Source organism: Panthera onca, chromosome D4, assembly GCF_046562875.1.
Source record: "Panthera onca isolate mPanOnc1 chromosome D4, mPanOnc1 haplotype 2, whole genome shotgun sequence".
Lineage (NCBI taxonomy): Eukaryota > Metazoa > Chordata > Mammalia > Carnivora > Felidae > Panthera > Panthera onca.
Window position 1 is genome coordinate 1292516 of NC_138351.1, and position 19550 is coordinate 1312065.

At 45.9% G+C, this 19550-nt stretch overlaps 1 protein-coding gene across 2 annotated transcripts in view; it reads right to left on the bottom strand.

Moving 5' to 3' along the window:
• The window catches only part of IARS1 (isoleucyl-tRNA synthetase 1), a 67877-nt gene that overhangs the window by 24736 nt on the left and 23591 nt on the right, over positions 1–19550 (bottom strand). For both annotated transcript variants that reach the window (XM_078436126.2, XM_078436127.2), the window contains exons 10-21: positions 15671–15766; positions 12649–12771; positions 12046–12137; positions 10864–10962; positions 10376–10502; positions 9091–9164; positions 8527–8721; positions 6676–6762; positions 5253–5336; positions 4147–4291; positions 2702–2822; positions 136–227 (exon numbers count right to left, since the gene is read on the bottom strand). In XM_078436126.2, coding sequence (XP_078292252.2) covers positions 136–227; positions 2702–2822; positions 4147–4291; positions 5253–5336; positions 6676–6762; positions 8527–8721; positions 9091–9164; positions 10376–10502; positions 10864–10962; positions 12046–12137; positions 12649–12771; positions 15671–15766 — 1335 coding nt within the window. The remainder of the gene's footprint in view (positions 1–135; positions 228–2701; positions 2823–4146; positions 4292–5252; positions 5337–6675; positions 6763–8526; positions 8722–9090; positions 9165–10375; positions 10503–10863; positions 10963–12045; positions 12138–12648; positions 12772–15670; positions 15767–19550) is intronic.

Consider the following 19550-nt stretch of genomic DNA (forward strand, 5'->3'; position numbering starts at 1 on the left):
TAAAAAGGAGAAAGAGAAAGAGCTTCAAAAACCAAGAGCATCTGAAAACATTCCTTTCTCTTCTGGCTACGCCCAGGTGTCTCTACTGTTGCTGCCCTCCTATCCATCTGTGAGCAGCAGCCTGCGTGCACTCACCTTCAACCTTCTGCGGTTCATCCGGACGTACCAGTTGGTTAGGACATCCACGAACTTGACCAGGCGAGGCACTACAGTATAGAGCCTGTAAGCTGAAAGCAGGCGATCAGGCAGTTAAGAACAGGTGAGCATCTGGGGTACGGCAAGGGCCAGACACAAGACAGGGCTGGCTGCCCTGCCACCCCAGGGCTGCCACGACTGCTAAGGGGTCAGGAAGAAGCAAAGGGACAGCCCTGATGGCATGCACCAAGGATGCACCAGACGGCCGTCAGGGTGTCCAGGGGCACATGAACCACCCTGTGTGAGCTGAGGACAAGCTCCCGCTGTCAGTGAGAGAAACAGAGCCCCCAGACCCGCGGTGGAGGCCACAGGTGCACACCACATGGCTCCATGAGGCCTGTTTCCCTGGTGCTGTGTGTGGGGCGGCACCACGAAAGCTCAACTTCCTTGCACTGTGCTACCCTGAGCGTCCACTAGGTCGTGCTAGATGCACCGAGGGCTCTAGTCAGGGGCTGAGGCACAGCACCAGGCCAGTGCTTTCCCACCAGGAACGCTCTGCTCCGAGGTCTGGAGACACTCTGGCGGTCACAGCTGGGCAGGTGGGCCCCGGGGAAGCTGCTCACCGTCCTACAGTGCAGAGCCAGCCCCCTACAGAGGATGCCTGGCCCAAATCCCCAGTGGAACAGGCTTCCTAGAGGCCACAAACGTCCAGGAAAGACCGCAGAGGAGGCGGTAAAAGGAGAAAGATAGGAGAGCTCCCGAGGAATTCCAAGGGCAAATGGAACGGTGAGGGTGCTCAGCCAGCCATGTTTGAGGCATGGGCCTATAGTTAGTATTTTCCTGTTCACCTCCCCTTAATGGATACTCTCCACTGTACAAAAATACACACCAAAAGCAAGAATAAGACCAACAATTATAAGTAAATACAACTTGTATCAATGAAAGTGTTCAGTAAATGTTAACGAGGCCTCTGGTCTAAACTGGTAACCACGGGGCGCCTCGGTGGCTCAGCCGGTTAAGCATCTGACTCTTGATTTCTGCTCAGGTCATGATCTTGCGGTTTGTAAGTTCAAGGTCTGTGTGGGGCTCTGGAACCGGCTTGGGATTCTCTCTCTCCCCGTCTCTGCCCTTCCCCCACCCCCAAATAAAAAACTGGTAACCACAATGAGAAGCTGCCAAGGGCAGAGCGCGGCTCACAAAGACCAGGGCTGAGGTGCCAGTGGCCACTCACTCCCGGAGAGGCGACATGGCAAGTGGAGGCCTAGTCTGAAGGGAAGAGGAGTCAGTGATTTCTAGGGTTCACTACACCCCTCGCCTTCTCAGAGGCTAGAGTTCCCTGTGCCTAGGTGCCAACCCTTGGAGGGCACACAGAACCATCACAGCACACCAGTACCATGCGCTGTGGGGTCCCTGACGGGAACCGCAGACCCTCTGGTCCTCAGAACCCTGTCTGTGAGGGGGTGAAGGTAAAGAGTTGGCTGCTGTTCATCTCCTGCGCTCAGCCATATGTGCTTCCCAGGAGACAGGCCCGAGCTCAGGTGCTGCCCAAAGACAGTCCCCAGGCTTGTTTCCTATCAGTCGGGAGGGACGGGTGGACATGGCTGCGAGCAGGTGTCCTGGGGTGTGCACTGAGCTCTGCCTTACACATTCATTTCCATCTTCACCTACATCAATTTGTCCAACAGCTTGATAGTCACCTGATCCTTAATGATACATGTTCAGTGGGTGGGCGCAGGCCTCAAGGGATGGGGCGGAATCCTTCTGTGCCAGGTGCTGGGGCACCAAGGAGGCCATATGCCTGCACGAACGGCAGGGCATTGGGGGGGCAGGTTAAACTTGCCAGGGCATGCGCAGCAGAGCCGTCTCTCCTCCTCTGCCCACCGACTTTGTCAGACCCATGTCAGGTATCCTACTTTAGTAGTTTCTGGAATTTCTCTCTCAGACTTGTAGCTATTCTGTCCCCTACCTCTAGGAAACCAACATAAGCTACTCTCCCCACCTGTGTCTAAGACCCAATTCGTTAGGTAACAGAAATATGGGGAAATATCTGCTTCATTATTATTTTTCTGTATTTCCTAGTTTTTCTAGACCAAACAGGGACTACTTATTTAATGATTAATGCAGACTAAAAATAAGTAAAAATGCGTGTTAACAAATACTACCTGAACATCTACTATCTTCCGGCTACTCTATGCACACGATCTTGGTTTGAGCTTCATAACGACGCCTCTACGCACTTTCCACAGAAAGAAACTGCAGCTTGAGGACTTTAGGCAGCACCTACCACCGGAAAAGGTGGTGGGGGTGGGTTCTGAACCACTGAAGCCACGGAAGGCCACGGGTCCGCAATGGTACCTGGGGCGGGCAGGGTGAGGCTGAGCACATTTCTACAATAAGCCTTAACAAAACCATACCTGAGAGATTAAAAGAAACAATTACTTGTCTCCTGTTCTGTATCTCTCAAATTGCCTATAAAACTTTCTCTATATTTATAGAGAAACACAGTTAAGCATCAAAAGGGCAATCAGAAAGAAAAGAGCCCTTATATCCGGCCCTAGAGTCTTACCTGCCATTTCGGTCTCAAAGAACCCAACCAGCGACTGCATGCAGGATAGGACCCAGCGGTCTGTCACGTTGGCACTTTCTTTAACCGTGTTCTCATTGTACAGGAACTCCATTTCTTCCTCCTGGGGAGTGACAGTCACTGAAACGTTCTGTGTGCTTAGGGGAAATTACCGCACAGAAATGAATGCTTTGAATCACTCCACCTGAAAGTAGCTCACAACAATCCACAAAACCCCAGAACCCAATGGGCAATTTAAATTTCTGTCGCAATATTTTCCAAATAAGCTCTACGCTTGGGATATTACGTCCTCAATGAATTACATTTTTGAGTGAAGTAAAGAAAATCTAGAGGAAAAATATCCCTTCGCACCAAAAAGTTTATGAATTAAAAAATATTCCAAAGTCTTGTAAGTGTAGGATTTAGTTACTTAAAGCTGCATAGCAAAAGCTAGTACAGCTAGCCAGGACTGGATGAAGGTGTATAAACCGAACACGAACAGTAGAAATTTATGTCTCTGCTTTACTGTCCACTGTACTGAATGCTTTGACTCGCCCCTCCTTTTCCCTTGCAAAACCCTCCTCAAGCTGTAGGCCCATTTCATCCATGCCCTCCACACTGTAGCAACCCCAGGCTGGCAGAGCAATGGCCATGCTAATGGTGGCCCTGATCTGAGGGCCTGATGGTGGAGCTCGTGCCCGGCTGCCAAGCCCAGGAGAGCCCCATGGTGCTCCCGAGTCCCGCAACAGCTAGAGGCCTGCAGGGACCTGCCTACCCTCCATGACTCACAGGGAGAGGCCACGTCAGGAGATGAGCCAGAGGCAGCCAACGGTGAACAGCCAGCCCACCAGAGTGTGGCCTCCAACCAATTTCCGGAAAGGATTAATGTTGCGTGATTAGTCAATGGTATTGTACACAGTAAGGCGCTGGACATAGAAGATGCGTGGTATCGGGGTCTGACCCCAAACGGAGCCCTGACAGCACAGACAGGCACCCCCGTGCAATGGAGCCTCAGGGGAGGTGGCTTCTCAGACGGGGCAGAGAACCTCCCCAAGGCACTTCCACACACACCACAATCCTGGTTTTCCCTCCTAACAACCCAGTGGGACGTCTCTCACTTTCAGAGCCTGGACCTGGATGCACCACTGAGCACCGTGTGTAGCAGCCTCTCCTCAGTGGTTCCTCACTGCAGGCGGCTGACTCACCTCCACCCCACCTGTCAGCCTGGGGTCCAGGAGGGAGGGCAAGTGGGGGATCAATAAACCTCCAAGGGGACTCCTCTGCAGGGGCCCAGCATGCCGCAGAGGCCAGCTGGAGCCCACCCAGTGCAGACCCCAGACTCTGTGCACTTTCACTGGTGGCCCCCCAACAGCTCTGAGCCCCATCCACAGGGACCTCTCTGTGGTGTTGTCCATGGAGCTCTTTCCTACACAAACCCAAGCTCACACCTTCTGCAGCCTCAGCACGTTCTGGATGAAGAAGCGATAGGCGTTGTACCATGGGAGCAGCACGTCCTTCAAGACATCACGCACACCCTCCTCCTTAAAGCGGAGGTTTTCTGCTCTCACCACAGGGGAGTTGATCAGATACAATCTGGATGAGGAGAAAAATCACACAGAAAAAGAACATAGAAATTAAAACAAGTATTATTATTGGGCATGTTGACAAGACAAACAAGAAAATTAGCATTTTTACATAAAGGGGGAGAATCACCAATACTCTTCTAATGGTCAATTTAAAAGTGACAAAGCTCTTACTCTGTGTAGGAAAACTAGTGAATAACGAAGGGGAGACGTAACCCCTACCAGGATGTGGCACTCGGCCAACCCAGGGGCACCTGCAGGGATTCACAGAAGGAGCAGAGGGCTCCAGAGGACAGAGGCCAGGGGTGCTGCTAAACACCAGATGGGACAGTCCTCACTTTAATGACTGATGTGGTTCTCAGGTTGTCAGCAGGCCCAACGGGAAGTCTAACAGATAACCGGGGGGTGGGGGAGGACACCCCATTCACTGCCCCTGGGCCACACAGCAACTGCCAACGTGCTTGGGCACAGCCCCTGGATGTGTCTCCGTGTCTGTGGCAGGAGGAGGCGGGACGAGACGTCTGTGGTTCCCCTGCCACCCAAACACTTCATGTCCATGACTAGGACTCCTATTTCAAGTGGTGGCTCACATTTCTCTACAAGCCTTTCGATATTAGTTTTTATGTGCTCTAGCATAAATATACCACAGATGGCCCTTCTGAGGAGCAAGTGTAAAAAAGGACTAAATGGCCAAGGAGATGGGAGTCAGGGGAGGGAGGGAGGCAGAAAGCCCAGCAGCCGGCCCGAGAGCAACACAGGCCCAGTTCCCCACAATACCTCTGGGTTTGCACACACTCCTGTTATTTAGAAAACCACCTTGTGGGTTTGGAGCCAACACCACACCAACGTAACTGACCACGTTACCACACACACTTTTCAAAAGCTAATTATAAACCAAATTAAGAACCACGATCAATAAAGGGAGCTTACATAAAACGACATTATACACAGGACAGGGCAGTGGCTTGTACCTGAGGGCGTCAGCACCATATTTATGGATGATTGAAAGTGGATCCGGATAATTCTTTTTTCGCTTGCTCATTTTTTGGCCATCACTTGAAAAAACAAAAAGGAGATGCCAATCAAATGCGTCACTGTCGCGGTTTACCCTTTACATATGGTTATAAGTCACTTGCACACTGGAATACATAAATGTAAGTGGCATAATGGCACAATAGGTAGTCTTTACGAACACAGTGGTGAGTCAGTGGAGAAGTTGAAAACACAGGCTCAGCATTTATCCCAGAGAAATGAAAACCTGAATTGGTGCAAAAGCCTGTAACAGCAGTTCATAGTCAGCAACCACTGGGGACAACCCGGTGTCCTCCGGCAGGCTATGGTCAAGCTGCTGTCAACCGCACCCGGAGCACTGCTCCACCGAGGACACAACTCTCCCGAGGAATCTCCAGGGCATTTCACTGAGTGGCAAAGCCAGGCCCTAAGTCATAGAGGGTAAGATTCCATTCACATAACAGAACTTGAAGTGATGGAATCAGAGATGAGGAGCAGACTAGTGGTTGCTGGGGGGCCAGGGGCAAAGGTGGGGGGCCGGGGGAGTCCTGGGATGCCAAAACAGTCTAGTACCTTGACCGTGCTGGTGGGCACAGGGACCTACCTACATGTGAGACAGGGCTGAACAGGATGGGGCGGTGATGACGCTGGGTCTGAAAAGTGTGACCTGGCAAAGCACACCAGGGCTCTCTGTTACTGCTGCACAACTGTACGCAAATCTACGATTCGATAATGTTTTCAATTAAAAAAACTCCAAAGATGCACAGACAGTAGAGCCAGACTCGCTGTGTGCACAAGGTGACTTTATCATCGTTGGCTGTGTTACTTTGAACGAGTTGCTTATTCTGTATCTCAAACTCCTCAAATGTCCAAATGGGATAAGAAAAGGACCCACGTCAGTTCTGGGGCTCTGATGAGAGAAAACGAAACACTCACAGCAGGGCCTGCACAATGTCTTGCCTCGGAAAACACAAGGCAAGGTATCTATGTAAATGTTTACTTCTTATTTTTAGTAATTTGCGCTTGACTTTTAATGACTACGGGTAATAGAAGAAAAAATAAGAATCCTCTATGACTTCGAAAATCTCTAGAACCCATAGTTCCCTCATGTTAAAAAGACAAAAAAAATCTTTATTAAAGGACCAGGGTACAGATTAAATAAGTACCAACAGTGAATGTACTTTATCACAGGATGCATGCCCCCACCCCCCTCAGGCCTCACTCTCCAGTCTGCCCTTCTCCCTGGGAGGGACTGACACTTGGAGAGAAGTGGGCAGGAGGGGAGGGAAGGTAAGGGAAGAGAAGGGAAGAGCAGCAACAAGAAATGGCTAGACCCGCCCGGACCATGGCTGCTAGAGCAAAGGGCCAGGGACAAGCACCTGCCTGGCCAGGACGAGCCCGTTCACAATCACGTTCCTGAAAGGCGGCTGTCCGAAGAGAGCCGTGGCCAGCACCAGCAGGGTGTAAAACCTGGAAAAAACCCATAAACAGATCAGCAACAACAGAAAAGGAATCTGAGCAAAGGAAAAAAGACTATGTTTATTTATAGTACTAAATTTCTATTTTGGATCAGTTACCCTTATTAATTGTTTATGACAAAGGTTCTTGGCTGGTGACACTGGAAACATTTGGGGGTGTGCTGAAAAACCACACAGGACCCCACTGCACACAAATCAGGTCAGAAAACAGAAAATGTGACTGAAAGCTAATAAAGTACCCCAGCAGCTGAGGACAGAACTGCTGCCCTCCTCAGGGGCCAGCTGGCAGCCTCTCGGGACCCCTAGACATGCCAGGCTGAAAATCCAGGTGTGTGTGGCCTTAGCATAATGTCACGTGAGACAGTCTGAGGACAGAAGATGCAGAAGACACTCTCCCCCAAAAGTCAGACAGCAGAGACTAGGAATGCAGATGACATCTTTGCTCTGCCAGACGCCACGCACACTGCTGCCTTGCTAGCTCGCTTGTTCCCTAAACTCCACCACATCCCTGCAGCCACCCTAGTGAGTGATGCTCCAGTGTCACTTCCAGCCTGGTTCTGCACCCCAAGACATGACAGGACATGGACGGTTGAGGGTGGACCAGACAGCCTTCCTCTGAAGGTGGGTCAAGAGGTCCTGGCTGCCAGGACAGGCAGCCTGAGCCTGAGGCAGGCGGGGAGAGACGTGCACTGAGAGACCCACAGGACTGTCAAGGGCTGGCAGACATCGCCACCCCCCCAGGGACATAACCTGCTGGTGAGGCATCTGGCCTTCCCTAAGAAGGGCTTTGGACCTGTTCCTAAAGATAAATGGACTGGAGGCTGAAAATGGCACTTTCTGGAACATTAAGACTGGAATTCAATTTGTGATGTCTATTGCAAGATGTAAAAGTAGAAAATGACACTAATGTTCCTGAAACACTGCTGTAAAAACATTACTAATCAAAGTGGAATGAGAACCTGGGCCAGCCAAATTTCTCATCCACGAGAAGGGAACTCACCTTTTTCTAACCCACAAGACAAGGGTACTGCTTTAAACAGGCACCAGATAAAAACAATGCCAAAAGCCTTCCCCTCCTTGCTTTTTTCCCCCCAAGTCTGGATTTTTTAGAATGTTGATTTTATGAAGCTAGCTTTAACATCTGAGTACTCTTCCAAGTATTCTTTAAATCTGTAGCACCCAAATCATTATCTTACATGTAAGTACTCATTAAACATTTGAGTAGCTTGTTTAAAGTGAATAAGATAAGGACATACATTTTGTTTTATATCACTTAATCTTCAAGTATAACAAATCTATTCCAAAATGTCAATGAAGTAATTCAAACTCTAAAACAGCTTTACTGCAGTGAGAGATCTCTACACAAAAGAAACTTTATTATTTACTTATTTTTATGTTTATTTTTCAAACAGAGAGAGAGAGATCACGAGAGCATATGAGGGCAGAGACAAGGAGACAGATCTAAAGAAGGCTTTGTGTAGATAGCAGAGAGCCTGATGTGAGGCTTGAACTCACAAACCACAAGATCATGACCTGAGTCAAAGTCAGACACTTAACTGACTTAGCCATCCAGGAGTCCCTCAAAAGACATTGTAATAATATGTTGGGTGGTGAGGGGCAGAGGGCAAGAACAGAGCCTGTCTTGTTTGACACAATCCCTCCAGCACCCAGCTAATCGATGTTAGGTGCTCAGTTAAATACCTTGAAATCCAATAAAATCAAATCAGTAAAATTCTTGAAAGAACAAAGAACATACCATCCTCTGGTTTGGTCAATGCCTTCGGCAATGAAGTCTGCAGGAAATGCATCATCAAACTCCCTCTTGTTTTCAAATGGATAATGAACTTGAGCATAGGGCATGCTGCCGCTCTCGAACCAACAGTCAAACACCTCAGAGATACGACGCAACACCCCCTTCCCACAACGGGAAGGAATGGTCAGATGGTCAATGCTAAGAAACAAAGCAAAGCCACTTCTATTAGTTTTAACTACAAAACAACTTGCAGTCTAATTACCAAGAGGAAACACGATACCTATCAAGCTTTCATCTGCAAACAGAAACAGTGGTAGTCATCACAGGCTGTCAGAGGGCACTGTGATGCTCAATCTGGGGGTTCATACCATAGTCACCAGACATCCAACTCCAGGACAGAGGCCACCCTTCGTGAACATGACCTGAGTCACCAACAGAGTAACTCAGCAAACCAGTACTTGATTCCGACACGTAGCTCTGAGATCTGTTCTACAGACGCCTCCCCAGCACCTAGCCGGGTGCTCTCTAAATGACGGAACAAAGAAAAGCGGACGTTCAGAGACTGACCTCTCTCTGTGGAGATCAGAGACCTTCGCTCCTGACAGTTCTTCAAGCTCTGCCATTGATCCAATGCATACTACCTGTCAAAGCAAAGTCAAAAGGCAGAAGAATCTCAGAGCCAAAGACCACACAGCTTTACTTTATGCAGCATTCACACTTAGTTTTGGAAATCTCTGACTTTCAGGATGGCTGTCAGTAACGTGGCTTACGTCATCAAAGGCTGCAGGTCACTGAGGAGATGAGAGGGCTCCACTATATCAGGAGTCCCTACATGGAGAGGACCTAACAGCATCCACTCAACACGTACTTTTGAGGGTTTACTAGCAACCAGCATAAATGAAATGCCTCGACTATTATTCTGAGGCATCTTAGTTTCTTCTCAGCACTTGAATTTGGCTCTTTAATCTGGAATCTTTCCAAGTCAAAGCTAGAAGTAAATTATTGTGCATGGACCGGATCAAACTAATGAGATCACAACACCTCACTCAGGATTGCCTCCAGCTGGGCCGCCCAAGCAGGAACTGCTGCGGGTCTCACTGGGGGTGTCTGCTCCTAGGGAGCACGCACACACAGCCCTTTCCTTAGCCCTCAGACTTGGCTACTACCTAACTGCTGTTTTTTTCATGTCTTGTAGTCTTCATGCCAAAGGCCGCCATGGGGGTATATCTATAGACATGTATGCGTATTTACACACATAATCACTTGGCTTTATAAAACATAAGGTTGGCAATGCTTTGGTAATTTTTAAATTTTTAAAACTTTATTTATTTATTTTGAGAGAGACAGAGATGGTGTGAGCAGGAGAGGGGCAGATAGTGGGAGAGAGAGAATCCCAAGCCGGCTCTGCACTGTCAGCGCAGAGTGTGACGTGGGGCTTGAACTCATGAAACCGTGAGATCATGACCTGAGCGGAAACCGACAGTTGGATGCTTAACTGGCTGGGCTACCCAGGCATCCCTGGTAATGTTTTTTAAGCCTTCCCTTCACACTGCTACGTAAGGGTAGATTCACATGCTATGGCACAGTGCAGGTGTGGAGTCTCCATTCCGATTATCAGTTACTCACAAGGAGAGAAAAGGGGGTGAGCAACACAGAGTGATAAATACAATTTAAAAATATTTAACAGAAGTAAAATTAAGTTAACTGTCCCTCCCCCCAAATTCTTATTTATATGATTCTAGGAAGAATAAAGAGAAACAGATGAAATAAGAAAGGAGCAAAGAGAAAAGAAATAGTATCAGACACACAAATGAGGTGCTTTAGCAAAAATCAACAGAATGCATGGCCTCACCTCCTCGAAGTCATCACTGACCCACAGGGGGATAGGGGTGCCCCAGTATCTGTTTCTGGAAATTGCCCAGTCACGTGCATCTTTTAGCCAATTTCCAAATCGCTTTTCTCGCACAAACTCTGGGACCCTGCAATAAACAGATGAGAGCATGGTCTAGGAGCTCAGCGTGTGTCAGAGCAGTAAGCACAAATGGCTTCTGTAGGTACATTAAAATATAAACACATATCCTTAAAATGACTGTTATTTAAGGCTCACAGAAAAGAAAAATGCTCCCTCCATATGCCTTATCACAGAAAGGATGCTACTTCTCTTATATAATATTATTTAGATTATTTCACGGTGTTGAAAATATAGAATAAAAAATAGCTACTATTACAGTGTTTAATAAAAGATGACCCTTAGAACTACTATATTTGGGGACAATGATAAGCCAATGCTCCCTACCCAATGACACAGGACATTGTGAAGACACACATCTCACTGCTCACCAGTAACACAGGTCATTGTTCTTCAACAGCTGGTCCACCATGTGCTCCACCCGTACGAACCAGCTAGGCACCGCTTTGTAAATGAGGGGGGTGTCTGACCTGGGGAAGCAACAATGCAGGATGTGCTGGTCAGACTGAGGTGTGCAGGCACCCAGGGTAAGGCCAACTTTTAGTTTCTTACTGACATCACCACCACCTATTTGGCCTTCTGCTAATACTTGTTTTTATTGCAAATACTAATGCCTATGTCCTTGGTACCGGTCATCTCCACAACACCAAGAAGGCAAAAGTTAATAAAAGATTAAAAAGAAAAATAGGGGCGGCTGGGTGACTCAGTCGGTTAAGTGTCCAACTCTTGATTTCAGGTCAGGTCATGATCTCATGGTTCCTAAGTTCAAGCCCTATGTCACCACAGAGCCTGCTTGTGATTCTCGCCCTCTCTCTCTCTCTGACCCTCCCCCACTCACACTCTCTTAAATAAACATTAAAAAAAAAAAAAAAAAAAGAACACGAAGGGGTGCCTGGGTGGCTCAGTCGGTTAAGCATCCTACTTTGACATAGGTTGTGATCTCGCGGTTCACGAGAATTCAAGCCCCACGTTGGGCTCTGTGCTGTCAACTCAGGGCCTGGAGCCTATTTTGGATTCTGTGTCTCCCTCCTTCTCTGCCCCTCTCTTGATCATGCTGTCTCTCTCTCTCTCTCTCTCTCTCTCTCTCAAAAATAGACATTTAAAAACAAAATTGAACAAGAAGGAAAATATAGTTCTGCTGGTGTGTGATAGCTATCTAAGAAATGATGTCAACTTCAGCAAAAAGGAAATGTGGGAACAGAACTTGATGTCTCCAAACATTCCATTTTCACCCACCTCTTCATAGTATGATCTTGTATTCAAACTTGTATCATGTTATATCTCTCACTAAATTCCACCAGGAAATGGTAGAGATCAGTCTCACTTAAAGAAATGTGGCCCTGACACCAAATATTTGTCTACACTGATACTTGTCAGACAACTGCTGAGGAAAACAATAACTACACATATTCATGGAATTCAAGAGGGCAGTTTCCAAACATGAACCCTAAAGGACACAAATGAGGGGAACCCCAGATTGACAAAAGCGGGTGCACACACTACATGTCCCCACAGACTAGAAGCTTGAGCTATAAGTCTTTCCTTTTTCTCACCTCCAGCAGAAAGGGTAGCTGTGAGTGAAGGTGCTAGCAACAAGAAGTCGGCCTTCTTCCTTCAGGGTCCTGATGATGTTTTTGTCAGCATCCTGTTAGAAAAATAAATGCACAGTCATTAAAATATCCTACAATACTTGGTAACACAATATAATTATGTACATTACTACAATCTGATATTTTGATATGTTTACTATGAATAAAAGGCAAAAATGACACATGTATTATAAAAATACCCAGCCCACATTTTGGGCACAGTCTACCTTTAGGTACTTATTAAGCACTTCTACACCACATAAGATAGTGAAGTCTTCCACCAGCAATGGCTGCCCCGAGGCCACAAAGCTGCTTTGGGAGTTACCAATCAGAGCCTAGTTTCCTGCCTTTGAAACTATAACATACTTCCTCTCAAGATACTAGACGCTTACAATGTGGCCGATAATACCTATCTTTATGGTTTTATGTGCTGAAACCAAACCAAATAAAAAAAAACCAATTTCCTGGAAAAGAAAAAAATCCAGATATGAAGCTACTTAATAAGAAGCTGATTAAACAAAGAAATATGATGAAATCCACACCTTTCTCTGTCCTACAGACACAGACCTTCACATACTGTCCTGTGAAATCTGTCACTTCTGCTGTGAAACAGCCTGAAGCATCCACAGGGCAAATAGGAGGAGAGTCTTTCTGAATGATGCTGAAGTCCATACAGACCCGATAGTCATCCTGGGGAGAATGAAACAGGTTAAGTGTGTTCGAGACAGGAGTGTGGGAAGTGACTGATTCACAAGAGAATGCTCTGTCTTCTGACATACGACTTAATTGACTTTAATTATCCTCTCACCTGAAGTTAATTCAGGACCATTCAGATACCCCTTTACAGTTGGACAGGGACTACATCATCTTTCCAGCCATTACTTCACAGACCCCTATATACAGCAGAGCATCCACTAAGTGAGAAGGAAGAGGACACACATGTACCCCTGGTGAACATACTTGCACAAATACTCAACATTCACAAACTGCACTCAACACTATAGTAAAAGAATCATTCACCACGATCAGGTGGGATTAACTCTGGGGATGCAAGGGTGGTTCAATATCCACAAATAAATCAATGTGATATACCACATTAACAAAATGAAGGGTAAAAACCATATGATCATCTCAAAAGATGCAGAAGAAGCACTTGACAAAATTCAACATCCATTCATGTAAAAAACCCTCAACAAAGTGGGTTTAGAGGGAACTTAATAGTGGCCATCTATGGAAAACCCACAGCTAGTATCATACTAGATGGTGAAAAACTGACAGCTTTTCCTTCAAGATGAGGAACAAGGATGTCCACTCTCACCATTTTTCATCAACACAGTACTAGAAGTCCTAGCAACAGCAATTAGACAAAAAAAAAAAAGAGACACCCATATTGGTAAGAAAGAAGTTCAACTGCCACTTAGCAGATGACATGATGACCATATACAAAAAACTCTAAAGACTCCACCAAAAAACTATTAGAATAAATGAACTCAGTAAAGTTGCAGGATGCAAAATTAATACACAGAAATCTGATGTGTTTGTATACACTAATAATGAAGCAGCAGAAAAGATAAATTAAGAAAATGATTCCATTTACAATTACACTAAAATAATAAAATACCTAGGAATAAACTTAACCAAGGAGGTGAAAAACCTCTCTGTACTCTGAAAATATAAAACATTGATAAAAGAAATTGAAAATGACACAAACAAATGGAAAGAAATTCTATGCTCATGGACTGAAAGAACAAATATTGTTAAAATGACTATAGTACTCAAAGCAATCTACAGGACACATGTAATCCCTATCAAAACACCAATAGCATTTTTCACAGAACTAGAACAAATACTACTGAAATTTGCTTGAACCACAAAAGATTCCAAATGGTCAAAGGAACCTTGAGAAAGAGTAAAGCTAGAGGTGCTGCACTCCCAGATGTCAAGGCACACTGCAACGCTGTCATGATCAAAGCAGTATGGCACTGGCACAAAAATGGACACATAGATCAACAGAAAAGAACAGAGGGCCCAGAAATAAAGCCATGTTTATATGGTCTATTAATCTATGACAAAGGAAGCAAGAATATACAATGGGGAAAAGACAGTCTCTTTAATAAATGGTGTTGGGAAAAACAGAATGGAGGTTCCTCAAAAGATTAAAAATAGAAATATCACATGGTCTAGGAAATCCAGTCCTGGCTATTTACCTGAAGAAAATAGTAATTCAAAAATATATATGCATCCCTATGTTTACTGCAGCATTATTTACAAAGCAATGATATGGAAACAACCCAAGTGTCCAACAGATGAATGGGCAAAGAATATGTGGTAAATATACAATGGAGTATTTTTAAGCCATAAAAAAGAATGGGATCTTGCCATTCCTGACAACATGGATGGACTCAGAGGGTATTATGCTAAGTGAAATAAATCAGACAGAAAAAGACAACATATGAATTCACTCCTACGTGGAACCTAAAAAATAAAAATCCAAACATACCCAGTATGTGACAAATACAATTTTAAAGGAAAAACTAAAGCACATTTTAAAGCCAAGTTTTTTTTAAAATTTATTATCAGTGAAGAAGTCATACTAATTGACTTGAAAACTATTATGAATAACTAAAATCTGACTAGTTCTTAAAACCTAGTAAAGAGTATTATTAAGAATGCTTCCGTCATATTCAATTTTGTGATATTCAGGAAGCATTAACTTTACTGGGTGCAACAGTGGCATGGTAGTATATTAAAAATGAAAGTTCTGATCAGTCACAGATGTGTACGGATGAAGACCACGATGCTGAGGATTTGTTTCAAAACCCTCAGGCCTAAGTAGAGAAGGTGTGGGCGAAGAGGAGAAGGAAGAAGATAAAACGGATCAATGCAGGTGGGTGATGTGAACATAAGGATTTATTATAACATCTCTTTACTTCCGGGTATGTTTGAAGATTTCCACAATAAAAATCTCTGCCAAGGTTAAGTATGAAAGCAAATGATGAATGGAGACAGACTAGCTTCACTCTCACTGACAAAACAATCAAGCTGAGAAGAGTATGTAGGTAGGTCCCCAGTGGGTGTTTTATTCATACACAAGTTACATAAAAAGAATTGCATTTTTGGAAAAATTACTCTGGGCAACATGTAAAATTAACCACACCATCCTGCTTTGAAGAGGTCAAATTCTGTCCTCTCATCACAGTGTTCAGACGAGCACAGTGGAGGTGATACCACCTCTCAGCACTCTGACTGTCACGGTGACCGCACAGAACTGCACACGGTAGAGAGTAGAGGGCACGGTGAGTACATTACGAATGAATGAAAACAAAGAATGCCTTTCATTCAGAAAGACCAAACGGCTGGGGATGCCCAGGATTTAGCTCACCGCTTTCAGAGATGAGCTCAGGGTGAAAAAAATTGCAGATGTAAGTTTGATAAGCCATCTTTTGGGGGCAGTGAGCCTGCAAAGTGTTGGGCCCTATGACGTGGGCAAGCATGAGGTGCGCTCGCACACGCACACACGTGGGCACACTCGTGCACACACACGCTCATGGCACACACGAGACCCACTTATGAGAGCTCTACTACTCACAGCACCAAAGTACGGAGCCTGGTGCACCACTCCAGTGCCCTCCTCCTCCCGCACGTAGCTGTCGGTGAGCACCGTGAAAGCGCCGTTCTCCTTGCACTGCAACAGAAAGGTCAGCAGGTGTGGTGAATGGAACACATTTTAGGATTAATTTCATAACGGTATTTGCGAAGAGCCTGAAAAAACTCCTAACACGCAAAATTATTTTCAGAGATAGGACAGAATAATTCAGACTGGGAAGAAACATGCTAACTCAATACATCTTTTCTGTAATCTATCACTTAGAAATGAAGTAATTATCTAAAATGAAATAATTACGTGAAGAATTATCTGAAGAAATGCAGAGAAAATGTTCGAACTTCCCCAGTCACAAAATGGGGCTTTCTGTGAGTCCTGCTGACCTCCCAGCCATGCCAGCACCTGGTGTGCAGAGTTTTGTGCAGCCTCAGAAAATGTCCCCTAACCTGCCACACCTCTGGGGTGCTCCCAGTCACCTTTCTGTCAGCCCTGCCACCAGGGCAAACCCTCAAGGAGCCAGAACGGGCGCCTGGAGTGACAAGCTCTGGTTAACGGCGCTGTGCGCACTGTGACACGGAGGCACGCACTGTCGCAAAGCCAGGTTACTACCTGTGATGCTACAGACCTCCTCCTTCCACCTTCACCTCTCCCTATGTGTTTCCAATACACCGTCTCAGCCAAACCGATCCTCTGCTGGTCTTTCTGTCTTCGTGAAGACTACTTTCAGAATAGATTTTCACACTTAATCGCATTTAATCCAATGATCTTGTGAAAAAGGCACACGGTATTTCTGTGTTTCAAATATATTGATTCTATTTTCATTTCATTGATGAACTAACTCAGAACAAAGATGAAATAGTTTGTCCAAATACACAACAGTGATGAACACAACCTGACTCAAGGTCTTCTGGCTCCAAAAACGATGCTATCTTCAACTGCATCACAGCTCTTTGATTCCTTGGCACTTGCCTAAAACCAAACTTGAAAAACAGCCAGGAATTTCTCATTGCTGTAACCTACACCACCTGGAAATATTTTTGGTGTGGGAGGACAGAGGCTGATAGGTGTGTCTTCAATAGTTTAAATGTGGAGTGGGAACACGTGTGCCCTTAGCCTGACGTTCGAGTGGGAGCTGTTTTAGCAGCAGACAGCGGAACCCCACGGGGTCCTGTCTCTTGGTCTAGTTCTGGACCCTGAATTGCCAGGGATGGGTGGTCAGTGGTCACCAGAGCTGTAGCACAGCCCCCACAGGTAGCACCTGCCCCCATAGCTCCCACTTAATATTTTAGAACATGTGTATCTTAGGGATACATCAGATGATTTTGCCCCAAGTCAAAGAATTTCTAGTACCTGCCTAAAACTCAGTGAAGGTCCCAGAAATTCAGAAGCTATCTGAGTGGAATATGGACCAAGTGCACATTCCAGAAAGACCTCTGACTGAACCCAGACTTCCCCTCTGGTGTGTTTGGGCCCATCTGCTGAGCACTGAGCTCTCAAATAGGTTCTGGGTCAGAAAGGGTAAGAGTAACTGATTTAGTGAGAGAGTTTCAAGACAAAACAAATCTGACAAGGGATGCCTGGGTGGCTCAGTCAGTTAAGTGTCTGACTTTGGCTGAGGTCATGATCTCGTGGTTCGTGGGTTCAAGCCCCATGTCAGGCTCTGTGTTGACAGCTTGGAGCCTGGAGCCTGCTTTAGATTCTGTGTCTCCCATTCTCTGTCCCTCCCCCACTTGCGCGCACACGCTTTCTCTCTCTCTCTCTCAAAAATAAATAGGTGTTTAAAAAATCCGACATAAAACAGAATATGTTAAGATCTATAAGAGAAGAATGTAGTAATGACATTTGTCAGAAGGAGAAACCAGAGGCATTTCAAAAGACGTTTTTCAGATGGTGTCTGAGTTCAGCCTTGAAGTGTGGATTGTACTTGAGCAGCTTAAAGACGACGAAGGATTTCATAAATAGGAGGAAAACCTACTGAAAACAAAGGCAGGAAAGGAGGGAAAGAAAGGGCCAGTCTGACAGAAGCAAAGGATATGTTTAAAGCAACATTATGGGGTGCCTGGGTGGCTCAGTTGGTTGAGCGTCTGACTTCAGCTCAGGTCACGATCTTGTGATTTGTGACTTTGAGCCCCACATCAGGCTCTGCTGTCATCACCAAGACAGCTTCAGATCCTCTGTTCCCCTCTCTCTACACCCCCCGCCCCCACCACTCATGGGCATACGCACTCTCTCCCAAAAATAAATAAACATTAAAAAAAAAAAAGCAATATTAGAGGATGTGGCTAGGAAGCACATGGGCCAAATGGAGACCACTTGAGAGGAATGAGCTGGCCGACAGCTGCGGGCTCACAGGGAGCACAGGGAAATCCACCAGCAGCAACCTGGAATGAGGAAGAAGGTCATTACGGTTGACCCTGGAATAATACAGGCTGGAACTGCGGGTCTAGTTAAGCACACTTTTCTCCCTAAGAGTGAACGGCAAAAGCCACAAGACACTTATTGACAATTATTCACCAGTCTCCAGGGAACTGAATCAAAGGCGACTGGCGCAGAGGTCATACCTGCTGCCCTGAGTTCCCAGAGGCCTGCTGAGGGTGTCAGCAGCCTCCGGAGCCCTGGGGACAGGCAGTGTTGAAGGTTGTATGGCGACAGTGTGGTGGGGTCCAGCACTGAGGGCTGGCAGGCGGGGGGCTGGGCTGCAGAACAGGCTGGGACCACAGGGCAGGGACAGCCTCGTGCAGGGAGACCTGTGTCCCTGTCACCCCTGCTTCCTGAGTCCTCTGGGAACTAGGCTCTGGAGCTGCACCAGGGCAGCCATAGCCTGGAGCCCTTCTTGGCCGGGTGCAGACTCCTCCCTGAAGGCCACCTCAGCCCATGTGTGGTCACAGCTGCAATGGCCTCGGACCAGTGGCATACCTCCAGGGTGATGGGGCAGCTGTCCTGCTGCTACAACTGTGGGGCCAAGGCCACCAGGATGCAGGACATCACCTTTGTGGTGGCTGGTCAATTTTAGATTTTTTTCTTTTTTAGTGAAGACGTTTTCTTTATTCCTCATTCTCTAAGAGAATTAAACACGGGGAAGCTGAGTTTCATAAACAGGCTTTTCAGTACAAGCTGAGATGCCGTTTTCTTCTTTAGCCTGTAAGACACTGAACAAGTATGATTCTGTAAAAATTCGTATGTGCCCATGTCATGCTGCAGCCCTAGTATGTGCAATTATCAATTCAGCAATTGTTCCTGGAAACGCCACATCTGTATTTATAAGTTAGCTGGTATTTTTTCCACAAATGCTTTGTCAGGTTTATGTATTATGATTCTGCTAACCTGATAATAAAGTTGGCTTTCTCTATTCTAGGACAGTATAAATAGCAGCAATGGTGTTTCAAAAAGATGTGCTAGGACTTTGTACTTTGTGTCTTTTTGTGGAGAAAAACTTTTTATATATACTTAATGTTTGGGAAAACAAAGTATTCAGAATTGTTTAAACCACCAAAAAATTTTTTCAATGAATACACTACTGGAAAAACCACTATATGTTTTCTTTACAATTTTCTTCTTTTTTAATGTTTATTGATTTTTGAGAGAGTGTGTGAACTGGGGAGGGGCAGAGAGAGAGAGACAGAGAGACATAGAATCTGAAGCTGGCTCCAGGCTCTGAGCTGTTAGCACACAGCCCAATATGGGGCTCGAACTCACGAACCGCAAGAACTCAAGTGGAACTCACGAACCACTCGAACTCACAAACCTGAGTTGAAACCGGATGCTTAACGGACTGAGGCACTCAGGGGCCCCCTTATGATTTTAATAATATTTTCTTTACTCTTGCTTACTTTAAGAATACAGTATATAACACATATAAAATCCA